This window comes from Haliotis rubra, unplaced genomic scaffold, assembly GCF_003918875.1.
Source record: "Haliotis rubra isolate DU_JTF1 unplaced genomic scaffold, ASM391887v1 Scf1919, whole genome shotgun sequence".
Classification (NCBI taxonomy): Eukaryota; Metazoa; Mollusca; class Gastropoda; order Lepetellida; family Haliotidae; genus Haliotis; species Haliotis rubra.
In genome coordinates this window covers 40,692-59,144 of record NW_025765913.1, presented here as the reverse complement: position 1 = coordinate 59,144, position 18,453 = coordinate 40,692, and the positions used below count along the sequence as shown (strand labels likewise).

Here is an 18,453-nt window from a genome sequence, read left to right as displayed (position 1 = left end):
CTACCGGATTATGTACTACTGTCAGTGTGCACCAACTGCTTCACCCCCTACAGGAACAGCAGGTACACCAACATCCAGCCCCATTGCAGGACAGAGTGGTCAGCCAACAGCCAGCCCAAGTGCAGGTGGTCTACCAACAGCCAGCCCCATTGCAGGACAGAGTGGTCAGCCAACAGCCAGCCCAAGTGCAGGTGGTCTACCAACAGCCAGCCCAAGTGCAGGTCAGAGTGGTAAGCCAACAGCTACTCCAGGTGTCCCTGGACAGAGCGGCGTTCCATCAGCCAGTCCAAGCACAGGATTGAGCGGTCAGCCAACAGCAAGCCCTACTGTCACATCTTGTTCTCAAAGCCATTACTCCAACTGGGTAAACAGAGATTTGCCCGAGTCAGGAAATGGAGACCATGAGGCTATGACTCCTGATGAGTTGTCTCAATTCTGTAAGGGAGGCCAGGTTACCAAAATCGAATGTTACACCAATGACATCCCGTCATACAGCTCTGGAGAACTGGTGACTTGCGACATGAAGAGTGGTCTTACTTGCAACAACGCAGACAACGCCCCCGTGCCATGCTCCGACTACAAGGTCCGCTACTTCTGTGATTGCAGTGGTGAGTAATTTAAATTATGACATATCAATAGTGGATATCAATTACACAACAAATGATGGAGACACAAAAGTAAGAGTTCCCCAATTCGCATAGGAAGGCACTTCAATTTTCAGTATAAAGCACACCAGAAACGTATCGTCATACCCTAGAATCCTGTCTGCCCAGAATGTTTCTAGCTTTAGCAGCACCATGCCCGTTGGTTTCTCCATGGTCATAAATGGCACATGCATCCTCGGCTATGTCCTCCCACATTCAGCTGACAGGTCTGGATACACCTGCAGATCTGTCCAAATCGCCTTTAGAATCTAGTCAGTCACTGAGTATAGTGTATGTGTGTATGAGTTCTATTGCATCATATTTCCAGGAACCCCACAGGTGACATTGACACCAACCAACAAGAACATTGCTATCCGATGTGACTGGTCTCCTTGGATCAACACCGACACACCAGACTCCGGTCATGGTGACATGGAAACCATTGAGTCCATCAAGACTAAGCATGGCGTCTGCAAGAACATGAAGCAGATTGAGTGCAGAATCGCTGGCACAAACACAATGTCCAGTGCGGCTGGTCAGAGCAGAGTCACATGTGATGTGGACAATGGTCTCCGGTGCTACAACAACGAACAGCTGTCTTCCAAGTGTTACGACTATGAAGTTAGGGTTCTCTGCTGGGAAGACACATGCCAAGGTACATATACGCAATGAGTAACATTTGTTTCATTTCTTCGCGACACCCGGTGCTATCACATATTTTATGTGATAGAGTTATATAATGTTAAAGGCTATTTTGCCTCTTGTGCTAAATGAGATCTGTTTGGGGTAAAATATGTTGTTCTCGGGCTTTGACTTTTCACATTCAGGTAGCTCTGGATATTTATTTCTTTCCCCATGCATAATTGCGAAGGCTATGAAAAAGATTACATCGGTCCATACGATAGAGTTGTAAGCGAGCATATTACTGTATTATAATGTTATTCTTCACGACTAACTGTTTGTTCCCCAGGTCCAATACCCACTGCAGGTCCAACTGCTGGTCCAAATATCCAAACCACCGGTTCTGTTAACGTCCCCACCGCCACTGCAGGAACTTCATCCTCGGAGAGAACCACAACCGGTATGTAGAGAGAGGAACTACTGAACACAACATATTGCTCACTATATACACATAGATGCTTCAATGGGGCATGGTTGGCGAGCTGGCTAAAGCGCTAGACTAGTGATCCAGCGAGCTTGAGGTGTCGCGATCGAGCCCACCTGCGACAGGGTGTGAAAAAGCCTGGAGTCAACTTTGTGTGCAGACTCTTTCAGTGTTGTCACAACCCCTAGTGTACAGCACACAACCCTGTACACTTAAAGAACCCACGAATCCGTTGGTATATGACCAGATGTTGGCCACATGAATACGTGCAAACACCTAGTTGCGGGGTACACCTGTAACAAACTTGGACAAAGTACTGTGACTATGTGTCCCAGTCCACATGGGTACCTCGTAAGGATGAGAAAGTCGCAATAACTTGGTGCGCTTAGTGGATGCAAGAGTTGTATGGTCCCCAGGGAGTTGAGACTGATAATACGATGTGCCGTTGAGATTGACATCCAATGATCGAGGAAAAAATACCAGCGCCTTGAGCATGTACTAGTCGCATGGATGTGTGCGCTATATGAATATCCAATTCAAAAACATGAACACATTTACACTGAGTCCCTGGCATTTCTGTATTGTTATGATTGAGTGAATGAGTTTAGTTTTATGCTGGAGGCAGTATTCCAGCAATAGCATGCACTAACTTACACCATTTTGGGGATCACTATTCCACACACCAGTCAAAAATACGTTAATGAACACAACAGTATACTTATATGTGAGAGAAACGTATTTCATCAACTATCCATCAACTTCTAAAGTGCCAATCCAAGAAATCAAGAACATACATGTTGTTCCTTTTGGAATGACAATTGAGAGGATCATTCAGCTGAATGTGTAGAATATATCAACATCTGTCCTTCCAGCTGTGTGTCCTCCCGGAGAGATGTGGAACGCCTGTGCCCACACCTGTGACCAGCTCTGCAACGCTGTGTCCGGCGACATCTGCGACGGCACAAACCCCCAACAATGTGTCCCAGGCTGCAAGGACGAGACAATCACTGTCCCTAAATGTGCCGATGGCGAGAGACTCAATTACAACGGCCAGTGCGTGAAGGCAGAATTCTGTTCATGCAAGAAACCCGATGGTACATTTGCTCAGGTGGGGTTTCATTTTCTTATAGCTTATGCATGATTTGAGTCATAATTAGATTCAGCTACCTTGTGGTGTTCATGACTCGAAACCGAATAAAACTATCCCAAAAGAAATAAAAAATATTGTAATATTATTCTGAAGTTATTCAAAGGCATTTTGAAGTTGGACAGACATGAATACATGACACGTTTTATGGATAACAACTTCTTTTATTTTCTATATATTTATAAAACATGTTTACACATATATATTCACTTGGTGCACTTACTCTGATGAAGGAGCAAGAGTTAACTCTGAAACGTCGTATAAAGAATAAAATGAAATTGTTATCCATAAAACGTGTCATGTATTCAATAGAATTCTGCATGATGTTACCAAGTAGGGTTCGTCGACTGAAAAGAAGACAAATAACAAAATATGGTATTTGCTCATACAATAGTTATGTTACTGTGTATATTAACCTGGGCCTTGATTGTCGAAGCTCTCTCAGCGCTAAGATAGTCGTAAGTTAATGTTAAGATATGGCACTTACGACTACCTTAGCGCTAAGAGAGCTTCGAAAATATAGGCCCTGGTTATTTAATCTAGTAACTCTTGAGATAAAAAAAGGACATATCTTGAAACCTTTCGGTATATTGGTTTTCAGCCCTTCGAGTTCTACAAGAACCCTCTTGATGAGTGTTCAATGTGCCACTGTTTCAACAACGCTGCCGTCTGCACAAAGGATGATAGTTGTGTTCCTACAGCTGGACCATCTGTTCAACCAACCATTCAACCACAGTGTCATTGGACCAACTGGATCAACGTTGACAAGCCAACAACTGGCGATGGTGATGTTGAATCAATCCTGAAACTGAGAACCACCAACACATTCTGTGCTCATCCCGTCAGCATTGAATGTCGCGAGGCATCCTCTAAGACATCAGCAATGGAGTCTGGGGAGAAGGTTACCTGTGACCTCACTACTGGCTTTACCTGCTACAACTGGGAGAACAGCGGAGTTTGCGGCGACTATGAGGTCCGCTTCTACTGCCCGTGCGCATGTGAGTCAAATCTAAAAGTTGTCTCTTTTCATTATTTCGAATATATTTTGTATGGTTGTCAGTGATGAATACGGTTAAATATTTTCTATATTTGTTGATTGCGTGATCGTAAAATGTAGTTTAGGAAAAGAGGAATGCGCCTATAAAGTATCAAAATTTATGTGATTTCAGCAACCGTATCCCCATCAACTGGACAATCTGGACTGCCAACTGCCTCCCCAAGCGGACAAGCTGGTCAGCCAACTGCCTCCCCAAGTGGACAAGCTGGTCAGCCGACTTCCTCCCCAAGTGGACAAACTGGTCAGCCGACTGCCTCCCCAAGTGGACAAGCTGGTCAACCAACTGCCTCCCCAAGTGGACAAACTGGTCAGCCGACTGCCAGCCCAAGCGGACAAACAGGTCAGCCAACTGCCATCCCTAGCGGTCAAACAGGTCAGCCAACTGTTTCACCTCCTTTCTGTGGATGGTCAGCATGGACTAACTCTGATCATCCTGATGTTATTGTTCCAAATAAACCATTCGAGGGTGACATCGAATCAATTGCTTCCCTCATGACCAAAACCACCGTCTGCAGTCACGAAATGATGAAGAAGGTTGAATGCAGAGTAGCAGGTACCAAACAGATGGCATCTGCAGCTGGTCAGTCGGTCACATGTGATGCTATACGTGGTCTCCGATGCAATAATTTGAAACAAGTAGATGGAAAGTGTCTTGACTACGAAATGAGAGTGTTCTGCGACTGTTCCGCTTTGCCTACTGCAAGACCAAGTGTTGGGCCAAGTGGTGTCCCAACAGCCAGCCCAGGAGTTACAGGAAAGGTCGGTCTGCCAACAGCTACTCCAGGCATTGGACAAAGTCGTCAGCCAACAGCCAGCCCAAGTGCTGGACAGAGTGGTCAGCCAACAGCCAGCCCAAGTGCAGGACAAAGTGGTCAGCCATCAGCTAGCCCAGTTGTTACAGGAAAGAGCGGTCAGCCAACAGCCAGTCCAAGTGCAGGCCATAGTGGTCAGCCCACAACCAGCCCAGGCATAGGCCTTAGTGGTCAGCCAACAGCCAGTCCAAGTGCAGGCCAGAGTCGTCAGCCAACAGCCAGCCCAGGTATAGGCCAGAGTGGTCAGCCCACATCAAGTCCTGGCACAGGACAGACTGGTCTTCCAACTGCAGCACCAGTTGTCTGTGGTTGGACAAAGTGGATGAATAGTAACACACCTGACAATACTGGTGAAATGGAATTGCTTCCAAGTCTCAGACAACAGTTCCAGTTCTGTAACACTGAAGACATCACAGCTGTAGAATGCAGAGATAGCAAGACACTCAAATCCGTCTTGGAATCTGGCCAGATTGGTGTAACATGTGATATGAAATACAGCGGTCTTATGTGCAGTAATAGTAAGCAGATGGTAGGAAGCACATGCTTTGATTATGAAGTAAGAGTGTTGTGTGAGCCAAAGGGTGTTGATTGCTCTAAAGTACCCACAGCCAGTCCAAGTGCAGGACAGAGTGGTCTTCCAACATCAAAGCCAAGCACAGGCCTTAGTGGTCAACCAACAGCCAGTCCAAGTGCAGGACAGAGTGGTCAGCCAACATCAAAGCCAAGCACAGGCCTTAGTGGTCAGCCAACAGCCAGTCCAAGTGCAGGACAGAGTGGTCAGCCAACATCAAAGCCAAGCACAGGCCTTAGTGGTCAGCCAACAGCCAGTCCAAGTGCAGGACAGAGTGGTCAGCCAACATCAAAGCCAAGCACAGGCCTTAGTGGTCAGCCAACAGCCAGTCCAAGTGCAGGACAGAGTGGTCAGCCAACATCAAAGCCAAGCACAGGCCTTAGTGGTCAGCCAACGGCCAGTCCAAGTGCAGGACAGAGCGGTAGTGGCCTTCCAACTGCCATTCCAGTGGTAGGAAAGACCGGTCTTCCCACTGGTACACCAAGCATTCTTGGACAACCATCAGTCAGTCCAAGTTTAGGTCAGAGTGGTCTTCCAACAGCCAGCCCAAGTGCAGGACAGAGTGGTAAGCCAACGTCCAGCCCCATTGTAGAACAGAGTGGTCTTCCAACAGCCAGCCCAAGTGCAGGACAGAGTGGTCAACCATCAGCCAGCCCAGTTGTTACAGGAAAGAGCGGGCAGCCAACGGCCAGTCCAACTGCAGGACAGAGCGGTAGTGGCCTTCCAACTGCCATTCCAGTGGTAGGAAAGACCGGTCTTCCCACTGGTACACCAAGTATTCTTGGACAACCATCAGTCAGTCCAAGTTTAGGTCAGAGTGGTCTCCCAACAGCCAGCCCAAGTGCAGGACAGAGTGGTCAACCATCAGCCAGCCCAGTTGTTACAGGAAAGAGCGGGCAGCCAACGGCCAGTCCAAGTGCAGGACAGAGCGGAGTTCCAACAGCCAGCCCAGGTACTACTAGTTCACTAATTGCTAATATTTTTCTTCAAAGTGCTATGTATATAATTGGCAATCCACCTTCTATCAAGCTTGTATTCAAATAGGTATTAGGTTCCTTAATGAAACTGCGTACTGTTCTCTCATTTTCCAGTATCTGGATCATCATTCAGTGTGGCTCCAGGCATGGAGACAACAGCAGTTGCTGGCCAAACCACAACACCAGTGCTCAGTAAGTATGTTTTGAAGACATTTACACCGTGTACAAAGGACACATTCCAAATATGCCACACGTCACGTCATGTGTCCTAGATTTACTCATGGGATTTCTCTCCTTCAGTCTGCCCAAATCCAATGACCAACACTGCCACTCTAGAAGTACCGGACAGCCATCTCAGCGCATCTTCCAGTCTCTCCACATATGCAGGACCACAAAGATCTAGAATTGATGCCATATCTGACAATCTCAATATCGGAGCTTGGATGCCCAAGTCAATGGACAAAGGACAATGGATTGAAGCCAGATTTGACCACCCTGAATATATCAATGCTATTATCACCAAGGGACGTGAGGGATCATCACAGTGGGTGAAGGCATTCATAATTGCTTACTCTATGGATGGACAGACCTTCCAGTACTATGAACAGAATGCAGGCACTCCTAAGGTACTGGCGTTACGACTCATCCCATTTACGCTGTACGGATGATCAAACTGTTTCCATCTGTGTCATTCTTAAAAACGTTGGGGCGGTGGGGTAGCCTAGTGGTTTAAGTGTTCGCGAAGTATGACAACGACCCTCGTTAGATTCCCTACATGTACACAATATGTGAAGCCAATTCTGGTTACTTCATGATAGTGCTGGAATATTGCTAAAACGGCGTAAAACTATACTCACTCGCTGAAAAAAGTCGAAAGAATAACCTTTTTCAGTGGCCTTTGCGTAACAGAACGAGCAATCACCAACCGAATTTAATTAGGCGAACATCCAATGGATCTGGTAGCGGGAGATTTAACATGTACTGATCATCAATGTAACATCAATACGCATGACATATGGCTAAATAAAATAAATATTTTATGAAATGTTCATCTCTAGCTTTAAATGCATAACGATTTGAAGCTTATCAACTCTCCGGTTGTGTCTCGCTAGGTCTTCAACGGAAACTTTGACGGAGACAGTGCTGTGAGATCAGTGTTGACCCCAATTGTTGCTAAGTACATCCGAATCCAACCAGTTATGTGGGAAGGAGCAATCGCTCTTAGGTTCAGCATCGTTGGCTGCAGAGGTAAGTTGTGTAGTGTACTTCTGACAGAGGACCCTAGTAATAAAGTATACTTCCTTGAACTGTAAAAAACAAGGTAGTCGTAACAATGGGAAGGAATGATTCAGCTGCTATGGTTTCATTGCATCAGCAAAGGACCTTTTTACTGAAAGTGTCGAGATCAATGTCTGTTGCACATTATATCATTTATAAAACAGCTTTGATGTTAATCGTTGGATTAAAAGTGCATGGCCTGACAAATCAAGGAACATGTTCCGGGTGAAAGTCTATTTTGAAGCCTGAACCCTGACTTGACAAAGGAAAGCAAATCTCGCTTTGAAGGATATGGACACTCATGTCCCCTTCTATCTGATATGAAGTGATGTATCTGAATGAGCAACAGAAGAAGACATCATCTGCTATCCCAGCTGAAATGACCCTGTTGTTTGTAGCTCCCGAGGAGGTACTTCCTACCCTGGTGCCATCTGCTGGTCCTTCAGTAGGTCCTACAGCTTCACCTCAGCAGACCTGCGTGACAAGCTCCTGGTCCTCTTGGGTCAACACCAACACGGCCACAGAAGGACAGCATGAGTTTATGACCAAGCAGCAGCTTACTGTGAGTACTAGCGGCATCAGACCATACCAGTGTATGTCTTTGTGTCTTTGTCAGGATACATGACAGGGTAATGGTGTATTTCAGGGTCCGGTGTATTTGATAGGAGCAATTGATGTTTCTACATTTACATTTGAAAATGTGCTTTAAGTAATTTGGAAGGATACAAGATGTGTTTGGGAGAGTGCTTTGTACATTTGAAATAATGCAGGATGCATTTGGGATGGTGTTGATGTATTTGTACGAATATGTTGTATTTGGTAGTGTGTGTAATGTATACATTTTTCCGTTGTTTTCAGGATTTCTGTCCCACTGGCAAAGTGGACAAGGTAGAATGCGAGACTGTAGACAGTATTCCATCCTACAGTACTGGGGAGATTATGCAGTGCTCAGTTGAGAACGGCCTCGTCTGTAACGACAAAGACAACTTCCCCATCCCCTGCAGTGACTACAGAGTCAGATACCACTGTGACTGCTCTGGTACGTAACGCCTCATCCCAAGAGATAAATAGCTTCGGTCTAGAAATTAATACAATGACACCATTGAAAACAAGAGGACGATCACATGCGTGTATATGTGAATTGTTTAAGAAAGAATCATTTACCCTTTCACAGGTGTACCAACAGCCAGCCCACCAAGTCAAACCGGAAGTGGCCTCCCAACTGCAAGCCCCGGGCAAGGAGTAAGTGGAACCCCAACAGCAAGCCCCGGAGTTCAACTAACGGCCAGCCCAACACCAAACATACCAGGTTAGTCATTTAGATACTAAGCCTTATTTCATAGGACGCCCGATCATCTTAGGCGCTGTTATTCTCTGTCGAGGCAAATAAAACACCATACCCAACTAACCATTTTCTCTGTGTTGTCAGCTGGATGCAAAGAAGACATGGGTATGGCAAACGGCTTCATCCGCAATGACATGATCTCCGCCTCCTCCTACCGCGACGGCCTCCACTCTGCCATCAGTGCACGTCTTGGAGGTAACAGCGCCTGGTTGGCTGCTGAAGAGAACAAGAAGCAATACATCCAGGTTGACTTCCTCGCTCCTAGAATCATCACCGGTGTCACCACTCAGGGACGACCGACTGCTCCTAGCTACGTGACCTCCTACAAGGTCTTCTACTCCTACGACGGTGCCAACTGGAATGCCTACAGAGAGACAAAGGGAGAGGATAAGGTTGGTACATTGGGTTAAGCTTTGTTGTGGACTGAGGCACAGTAATTCAATTACATTTTCATCCAAGTCGTTCCAGAACTTGATTCAACAAGTATTGTATATAATCATTAAAATCGCTAACTTATCACTACGAGGACAGCGGGACAGCCTAGTGGTGAGAACGTGCGCTTGTCACGCCAAAAGTCCGGGTTCAATTCCCAACTTGGTTACAATGTGTGAACCCCACCGCGATAGAATAATCCTACAACCATACTCATTGTTCATTGTCAGGTGTTTTCCGGCAACTTCGACAACGAGACTCCTGTGACCAACATGTTCATGACTCCAATCCGAGCCCGCTATGTCAGGATCAGCCCTCAGACATGGAGCGGCATGATGGCCCTGAGATTCGAGATCCACGGATGCTTCGAGAGCTACCCAAGTAAGTGGCGTACAGATATAAGAACTACATAGCACTTCCTTTATTGATAGAAGATGACGGAGGCCATGCGGTTTTAAGGCTCCTACATCCTCTAGAGCAGAGTTGCGCCCCCTATCTGATTTGATCCGCTGATCATAGAATCTCAGGTTAACTCCAATTACGCATGACCAAAGTGTAGTAGTTGGGTCGATAGGTCCCTAAAAGGGAAACCTACTTCTGTATAACGAGAATATTTAGTTTACGATGTGGTCATGTGTGAAATGTCAAGGACATTACCTTTAGTGCTGAGAGTAATATTTGGCCAGATATACATCCAAATCAACCTTCATGTTAAGAAGGAACTTCAGTCGTTATGCCTGTACTCTTCTATCCTGATTTTGTCCCCAGCTGTGTCGCAAACGCCAGTGAACCCCCTGAAACCAACAGGCAAACCCATCGGTTCCTCCACCGTTGCGCCAGGTCAGACAGTGACACCCTTCCTTCCAGGTAAGCATTAAACTTTCATATATAAAATGGAAACTAGCAGTGTTCACTCAAAGGAAAATTACCGGAGAGGTGATCTTTATTTCTTTTTAATAGACTTGCCAAACTATAGAAATATAGTCTTTGTAATATTGAGTTTAAAATGTTGCAAATTTGTTATCACTGTTGCGCAACCACTTGAATTTCCTGTATTCCAATGTTAAATGTCCATTACAGTAACCTAACGTCACTAGGTGATTCTGACTCGCCTTTTATTGTCATGGTGTAGTTTGTGGCTAAAGAGTTCGCTTGTTTAATCTGGGTTAAATACCACACTTGGACCAACTTTGTGAAGCCTACATTTTGATGACATTTATTATGTAGCTAAAATACTACATTAAATTAAAAATTGCCAATGCACTATTTTTCTTTAGCCGGATGTGTCATCTGGGACTCATGGGTCAACCTTGGTCAAGTGACACTGACATCCAATGGCGACCGTGAACCAATCGACGAGGTCAAGAAGGCATCACTGACATGTCAACAGCCAATGAGCATCGAGTGCCGAACAGCCACCCCTGACCACACCGCTTCCGGTGAGACAGGTCAGAAGGTAACCTGTAATTTGTGGAAAGGCCTTGTGTGCAACAACGCTGATCAGAAGGAACCAATGTGCTTCGACTACGAGGTCAGACTTGGCTGTCTGAAACAGACACAGGAATGTTGTGAGTATTGATCTCTGTATTAACCTAAGGTCTAAACATAAGGTCCAAACATCTAACCCCGAAGGTCTAAACATTGCTGTTTGAATAATGACATACACAGAACTCTTTACAAAAGTCTGTCAAGTCACTGATGTACATCCACCACTATACTGTTCCAGTGTCTAAGATCCCCACCGCCACACCCACCGCCGGCCCGTCTGTCTCCCCCACCTACAACGTCAACCTCATCCCCTGCTACACTGGAATGGACCTGAGTCAGTGCCCCAAGGAGGGTTGTTCTAGCGGCTTCTTCTGTGACGGAGTCAAGTGTGTCCGCAAGGCCGAGTGTCCATGCATGATTGATGGACAAGTTGTTCTGGTAAATAACTTCTTTGAGAGGCATATAGAATGTTGGAGTACTTAGTAAGGATAAAATGTCTTTAAGTGGTACTTACGTCGATGCTTATGCTGTTGATCAGTGGATTGTCTGGTCCAGATTCGATTATTTACAGACCGCCGCCATATAGCTGCATTAAACAAGACACCAACCAATCTAAACGTCAGGCGTTAATTTAATGATGTTCCATAGACTACAATATACATATTCACTTCCTTGATGCGTTGCGGTTGGTGTTATGGGTTATTATTTCCTTCCGCAGCCTGGTCAAATCACCCAAAACAGCAACTGTGATACCTGCCAGTGTGTGAGCGGCGAGGTCAAGTGTCTCCCCAAGACCTGTCCAGACTGCAAAGAGGTCAGTATCAGTTACTGTAAATCATAATAATTATATATTTACTTGTTGTCTTTCGTATGATTTCACACATTGTATTAACCAAACAATTTACAAAACCGTCTATATCCATGTTTAAAACTGAAACGAGATTCCAAAATTTGGACGTTTTGCTCTAGATTGCCACAAGATCTCGTCAATTAAGAGATTGTTTGGTGTTACCCAAAACCATAATGCCACATTTTAGCATATGTCTGTTTCTCAAGGGTCTCACTGATTTTGATATTAGGAAATCGTGATGTTTGTTATACCAACCGCCTCAAACCAGGATACCACGATGTAAATATGTGATTATTGAGTAACCCGTCTGTTTGTTTCAGGGTCTCGAAACCGTTCTGGATAAGGATACATGCGAATGCGAGTGTGAGGCATGCGCAATTGGAGACTTCCGTTGCGGAAATGGCCAGTGTATCCCCAGCTCTGCCCGATGTGATGGTGTCGCCGACTGTACCACCGATGAGTTCGAATGCTGTAAGTTATCCAGATATGACCTCGTCCTTTACTTCAGTTATGTTATGGTGGGTGGTGGTGTTGTGTTTGTTGTTGTGTGTGTTGTGTGTTGTGTGTGTGTGTGTGTGTGTGTGTGTGTGTGTGTGTGTGTGTGTGTGTGTGTGTGTGTGTGTGTGTGTGTGTGTGTGTGTGTGTGTGTGTGTGTGTGTGTTAGGGGGAAATGTTCTTGAACATCTAGATCATCATCTCAGACCTCTCACAGACGTGTATCGAATGTTCCAGCATCGACACCGATCTTCACACTGCCGACCACTCAAAAACCATCTACAACGATACAAGCAACTACGCCCACGTCGACTACACAATATTTCAATGATTTCAACACCACGCACCATAAGATTGGTAAGTATCCTAGTTCATGTTTGTATGTGATCAAAATGTTGTCGACGACAGCTCAATTAATTGTCAAATAGAAAATATCCAGTAAGCGCTGTCGGGTGGTCAGGCTCTCTGATTTGGTTGACACGTGTCATCGATTCCCAATTGCACAGATCGATGCTTATGATGTTGATCACTGGATTGTCTGGTCCACACTCGATTGTTTACAGACCGCCGCCATATAGCTGGAATATTGCTGAGTACGGCGTAAAACTGAACTCACTCACTCGTTTCGGAAATAAATACTTTTCAGCGGTGTGATATGTGATGTCATTACTAAAAAGAAATATATTATTTCAACTAATTCGTCTGAACTCTCTTACAGTGACAACAAGCGTTGCTCCCAACACCACCGTTCATCTTCCACCACACGTGCCTACACCAAGTAAGTCTGATGTTCGAGATATAAACACTGAACATATGTCAGGCACTTACACTTCTACTGTATTCTCATACGGGTGTAATGTGTCTGAAGATACGCACACTGCCTTCTAATTGATAAAACTCCAAGATACCCATAAACCACATTGTCACGAGAACATTAAAACATGCCATATACTCTGCTGTAGACTTGCATCTTTTCTCTGAAATGAATATATTTTACAGAAAAAATACCTGTTCATAAAAAAATCATAAAATATAATGAAAAGAAACCCAGATACGTTCTTCATTTTCTGAAACTGTGGAAATCTAGACATATTCTAATCTTGCATAGGCCTTTTTGGATATATTCGTTTCAGGCTCTGTATGACAGACAAAACTCTGCTGTTTCAGCTGCCTGTGTCGAAGTCACGTGCTCTCCCCTTGTTCAGCCTCCACTGAAACAAGGTGAGGTCGCCAAGGTCATCAAGGGCTCGGATGGATGCTGTGAGGAGTATCTGGTTGTTTGTGAGCCACGTCAATGTCCACAGATCTCCAAGGACTGCATGAAGCCCGAGATCCTCACCATGGTCGACAGCGGCGACAGGTGCTGCCCACAGTACACTTGTGGTGAGTTTCTGTGTTCCTGTCTCTGTGCGATACTGGATATGGTCTACCACAATGAACATGGTAAAAGTCCAGCATCAGCTCCAATAAAGGCAAACATCTTGGGATAGGGGGAAAAGAATATTATTGAGAGAAAAAGAAATAATGCTGGACCTACAACTGCGAAACATCTTTTCAGCAGTTGGAATAATGTTTTCAAGCATTACATTTTCCAAGGGTATGGTAATGGCAATTTGTGATTATGTAAATACATAATGTATGAGAGATTGTGATAGCACATCCTTTTGTTTCAGCATGTCCACCAAAGTGTCCAGTTCCAACTCAACCACCATGTGCTTTCGTAAGTATCAGCAAACTCTAATGCCAGTGCCTGCAATGCCTTACAAGCATGTTCCTTCAAAACAAAGCCTCGACTGAAAGCTTAAGGTTCCTTGTCAACTGTAATAGGTCTTAATATACCAGTCTTATGTTGCTTCAGAAACAGAACTTATGTTCCTTTAGTAGGTCGTCTCACTAAGACACTATATGTGACTAATGCCGTGCCTCTGCCTTGTTACAGGGATCCCAGGTCGTGGACATCATTGGTGGCTGCAACTGCACAACCAAGGCATGTGGTAAGTAGACTTAACAATACTTAATATATTTGACTAAATATAGTTGACAAGAATAAAACAAGTATCAGTCTGGTTGAAACCATAATTCAAAACTTTGCACAGACTCCCCATCGTACAATTGTTTATTATTAACATCAAGATATTTGGGTTTCGTATTTCACTTTTGAAAATGTCTTAAATACCAATATTTGAAAGTTTACAGCTGGACTTACATGAGATCACTGACATCAGTGATGAAGAGGAATATATTTTACGGATACACAACAGATGCGACATTTCGGTGTAGATGCCAACGATGATATCAAACAGTGATGATTATGCTAAACAATAATTTAATTACATCCATGCCGCTTGAATTACATTAAATATAAATTTCGCACGCTGCCGTCAAAAGTGGTTCTAATGATGTACTGCACCTTCTGGAAATATTACAATCCGATTCTTGTCCCTACAGTTGCAGGCACCCCGAGCCCCTTCCCTGTGGTGACCACAGCCATCCCCACGCCAATCTGTAGATACTCAATGACCAAGATGGTGACCAATGGTAAGGAGGTGGATCGTACTAATCCAGTGGAGGTGACCCACACCGTTGGTCAGCAATGGGCGGATGGTCTGTGCAAGACCTGCCAGTGTGTCAACAGCACCAGTAGTACTGCAGAAACAACATGTCGGGAACAACAGTGTCCAGCCTGCACGCTGGTTAGTGAACTGACCAAGTGTTGGTCATAGTAAAGTCGTCCTCGATTTATGTAATTGTTCTATGTGTAAGGTTGAGCTCAGCAATATTCCCATGTGACGGCGGTCTGTAAATAATAGGGTCTGGTCAAGCTAAGGCAGTTATTTAATACCATCAGCAATGCTCTGCGCAACAGGGATACGACAAGTATCAAACATCAAACAATTAATCCAGCCCGACCCACGGGCGGATCCAGAAGGGAGGTACGGGGGTGCGCACCTCCCCCTTTGCCCCGAAAAATATTTCCCTGTGGAGGATTTCGCCCTAACCTTTGGACTTCATGATTGATGTGCACCCCCTTCTCCAAAATCCTGGATCCGCCCCTGTTGACAGCCCGATCCCGTTAGTCGAATCTTACGAAAAGCATGGGTTGCTGAAGATTAATTCGAAACAGTATATGGGATTTGAATGTTCGAAGATTTACTTTGATTAACCTATTGGCACTGTAAGCATTTCATCTTGTACAAAGCTGACATATGCCAATCTCATAACTTACCGGAACCTACGTGTAACACATGATTGAACTGTTCATTTAAATTCATTGTTGCATCGATACACAGTGTCATGACACTAGTTTCCGACGATACATTTACCCCTGTTTATGTTCCCAGGGAGAAGAGAGACGTCTGACCGACGGCACCTGCTGTGGAGAATGTGCTAAGATTGGTTGCGTTGTCAACGGCACGGTTTACAAGGTACGTCAACGTCATTACAATAAATCGGATGTGATCATATGTTAACAATTACCATTTAGTGACTCAAAACGTTCGTAAAATTTATCTTTAAGTATGGACATTTATTGGCACTGGACAGTAATTAAAGGTATTGAATGTGTCAAAATGTATATGTCTATATATATTCACGAATATATGAATATATATTCATAGTTTTCCACAATTTTTATATTCAACAGAACGGAGAGAAGATCCAGCCTTCTATGAAGTGTTTCGAGAAGATGTGTACAGTTGACATAACGACAGGCGACTTCATCCTCCAGCAAACCCAAATACAGTGTGAACCTATCGACAAGCTGCCCCAGTGCACAGGAGTATGTACAATAACCAGCTGATGTATTAGTGAGTGAGTTTAGTTTTACGCCGCACTCAGCAATATTCCAGCTATACTGCGGCGTTCTGTAAATAATTGAGTCTGGACCAGACAATCCAGTGATCAATAGTAGATGTATTACGTAGCAGGGGTCTCCCCCACTTTACTGAGCCGCGGTCCAGGTGGTCATGAGTTCGAATCCCAGATTCGACCAGATTAGCGTTTTCAGTTCCTTTCTCCTTGGCCTCACCTTAATGGGCTTAGTGACGCACTCAATCCTAACATTTAAACCTGTTTGGGCCCAAGTAGTGGGTTGTGGGTCTGTATCGTCGTCTCCACCAATGTTCAAAATGGAAGGGATCGAACCATGCTGATCCACATTTACAGCTCGGCTACTCTATTGTCCTTTTGTCTAATAAGCACAGCGCTTTTAGATATGTCAACATGGCCTGGCCTCATAGGTTGGGGGTAGCTAAATACTCCAATATCTGCTCGTTTGCCATGCATTTTAGTGTTAAGATGACGTTAGTAAGTGTTGATAGGGCGACCTGTTTCCATGAACTTCATCTTTGACATTTACATTCTGTGTTCACAGAGCGAAAAGGAATACGATTCTACTGGATGCTGTCTCAGATGCGCGCCTGAAGGTGGGGGATTGATAATACCATAGATGTAGTAATTACAACGATGTATTCGATGTAATCGTTTTGTGAGTGAAAAGAATCTAGTGGATACGAACCTTACTTCAGTAGTACGGAGATCATTACACAAAACCCGAAGAGATTTGCAGTGTTGAATTGTACTACATTCATCTCACAAAGAACGTGATTGAGTTCGGATAAACGCTTATCGCGTATAGCAATGACGATTGTAAAAGAACACCAAAGAGCCACTATGGGATGCTTACCTGTGATTGCCTCAGATTAGTAGGGAATATGTTACCGAGTGTGAGTAAGTTCCTGACAGATGTCTCCGAGATAATCGAAAATATCTTAGTTACTAGAGGCCGTGGTTTGCTCCCCGTGGATTATAATATCGATCACCTGTTTGTAAGATCTGGAGTTGATTACTTAGGCCTGAGCCATATTTAAATAGTGTTGGGTGTAGCTTTAAACAACACATTTTGGTTCCCAGATTGCATTCAGACGATGGCCCAACGTTGGCAATGGTTTTGCCAACATTGCCAACGTTGGGCCAACGTCCGAATGCTATCTGGGTTGTTTGAAACGTGCCCTTACTAACAAACTCTGATTGTTGTATTTGCAGGCATGTTACCAACCAACTTCTCCTCGGTATGCCAGACCTGCACTCCAAGACTGATGTTCGGACAGATCCAGCAGTCCATTGGCTTCTTCAAGGTCAATGACAACGGTGAGATCTGCTCCAACGTGGAACCAATCCCAGAACTCAAGGAATGTGGAGGTTACTGCGGCTCGACTTCCAGCTACACCGCACTCATGCGCGGCTTTGACAACAAATGCCAGTGTTGCCAGCCAGCAAAGACGGTATCCAAGTCTATCCTGCTTGTCTGCGGTACTGGAAGGAAGATCACCAAGACCTACAACGTACCGGAAACATGCGGTTGCAGCGCATGCTCAAAGGGAGCATAATCTCGAACCCACTTCCGGCCATGAACTCCCTGTGAAAGTGACACATAACAGGTGTGATCCTCCCCATGAATGTGTGACAACGTGACATTAATGCAAGAATTATTTATTCATGAACCTGTGATTACAATGCTCAAGTTGATTTATGTTTAAGTTTTTGTCTCAAAATGAAACTGTACATATATATATATGTTATACTTTTTTCTGGAATGTGCAATGTCCTGACCTGTTCAGCTGAACAACAAAAAATACAAATTGTCTATGTTTGCAACAATGAATATTAATGAATGTTTATACTTCAAATGTCTTTCCAATGATATATGTAGGTTGTTGCAAGATGTTATACACTTATTTATTGTAAAATCATGGTGAGGAAATAAATAAAGCAATATTACTTTACAAAACTTTTATTGTACTTTCGAAGGTTATATTCGACTTAAATCAAGTTAAGGAACACCCACGATTGGAAGGCTATGTGTAGTCACAGAATAGCTGGAGTCATATGGAAAAAAAGGGGAGTTCTTTAACATATTTTGAGTAGTATATTAGACTCAAATGTTTCACCAATCGCGAAAAAAGAGAAGAACACCTTGAATCCCCATGGGCGGATCCAGGGGGTTGGGTTCAACCCCCCACCCCCCTTGGCTCCGCCAATGCAAAACATCAACTTAAATGTGGTCTTTGGTCATTTTCAAAGGGGGTGTTTCGAACCCCCTGAACCATGAACCATGATAGATCAAGTTATTACTGCGGTACTGGACTTGGTATTTAATTTTCTTTTCCTGGTATATGTATGTATTACGCAAGTATCCCTTGCTAAAATATTTTTTTCACATTGCCATCTTCTACCGGATACCCATTTACTGCT

At 44.4% G+C, this 18,453-nt stretch overlaps 1 protein-coding gene across 1 annotated transcript in view; it reads left to right on the top strand.

Annotated features, from left to right (window-relative positions):
• The window catches only part of LOC124274547 (mucin-5AC-like), a 36,561-nt gene extending 18,577 nt beyond the window's left edge, over positions 1-17,984 (top strand). Inside the window, exons 12-36 of the mRNA XM_046709910.1 lie at positions 4,816-4,863; positions 4,972-6,288; positions 6,428-6,505; positions 6,614-6,939; positions 7,426-7,561; positions 7,990-8,153; positions 8,450-8,630; positions 8,766-8,900; positions 9,021-9,328; positions 9,599-9,749; positions 10,137-10,235; positions 10,646-10,936; positions 11,095-11,294; positions 11,575-11,670; positions 12,027-12,177; positions 12,439-12,558; positions 12,920-12,979; positions 13,369-13,584; positions 13,875-13,921; positions 14,141-14,195; positions 14,650-14,894; positions 15,543-15,626; positions 15,845-15,979; positions 16,574-16,625; positions 17,245-17,984. Coding sequence (XP_046565866.1) covers positions 4,816-4,863; positions 4,972-6,288; positions 6,428-6,505; positions 6,614-6,939; positions 7,426-7,561; positions 7,990-8,153; positions 8,450-8,630; positions 8,766-8,900; positions 9,021-9,328; positions 9,599-9,749; positions 10,137-10,235; positions 10,646-10,936; positions 11,095-11,294; positions 11,575-11,670; positions 12,027-12,177; positions 12,439-12,558; positions 12,920-12,979; positions 13,369-13,584; positions 13,875-13,921; positions 14,141-14,195; positions 14,650-14,894; positions 15,543-15,626; positions 15,845-15,979; positions 16,574-16,625; positions 17,245-17,588 — 5,039 coding nt within the window. The 3' untranslated portion in view covers positions 17,589-17,984. The remainder of the gene's footprint in view (positions 1-4,815; positions 4,864-4,971; positions 6,289-6,427; positions 6,506-6,613; positions 6,940-7,425; positions 7,562-7,989; positions 8,154-8,449; positions 8,631-8,765; positions 8,901-9,020; positions 9,329-9,598; positions 9,750-10,136; positions 10,236-10,645; positions 10,937-11,094; positions 11,295-11,574; positions 11,671-12,026; positions 12,178-12,438; positions 12,559-12,919; positions 12,980-13,368; positions 13,585-13,874; positions 13,922-14,140; positions 14,196-14,649; positions 14,895-15,542; positions 15,627-15,844; positions 15,980-16,573; positions 16,626-17,244) is intronic.
• Positions 17,985-18,453: the final 469 nt, after the last annotated feature.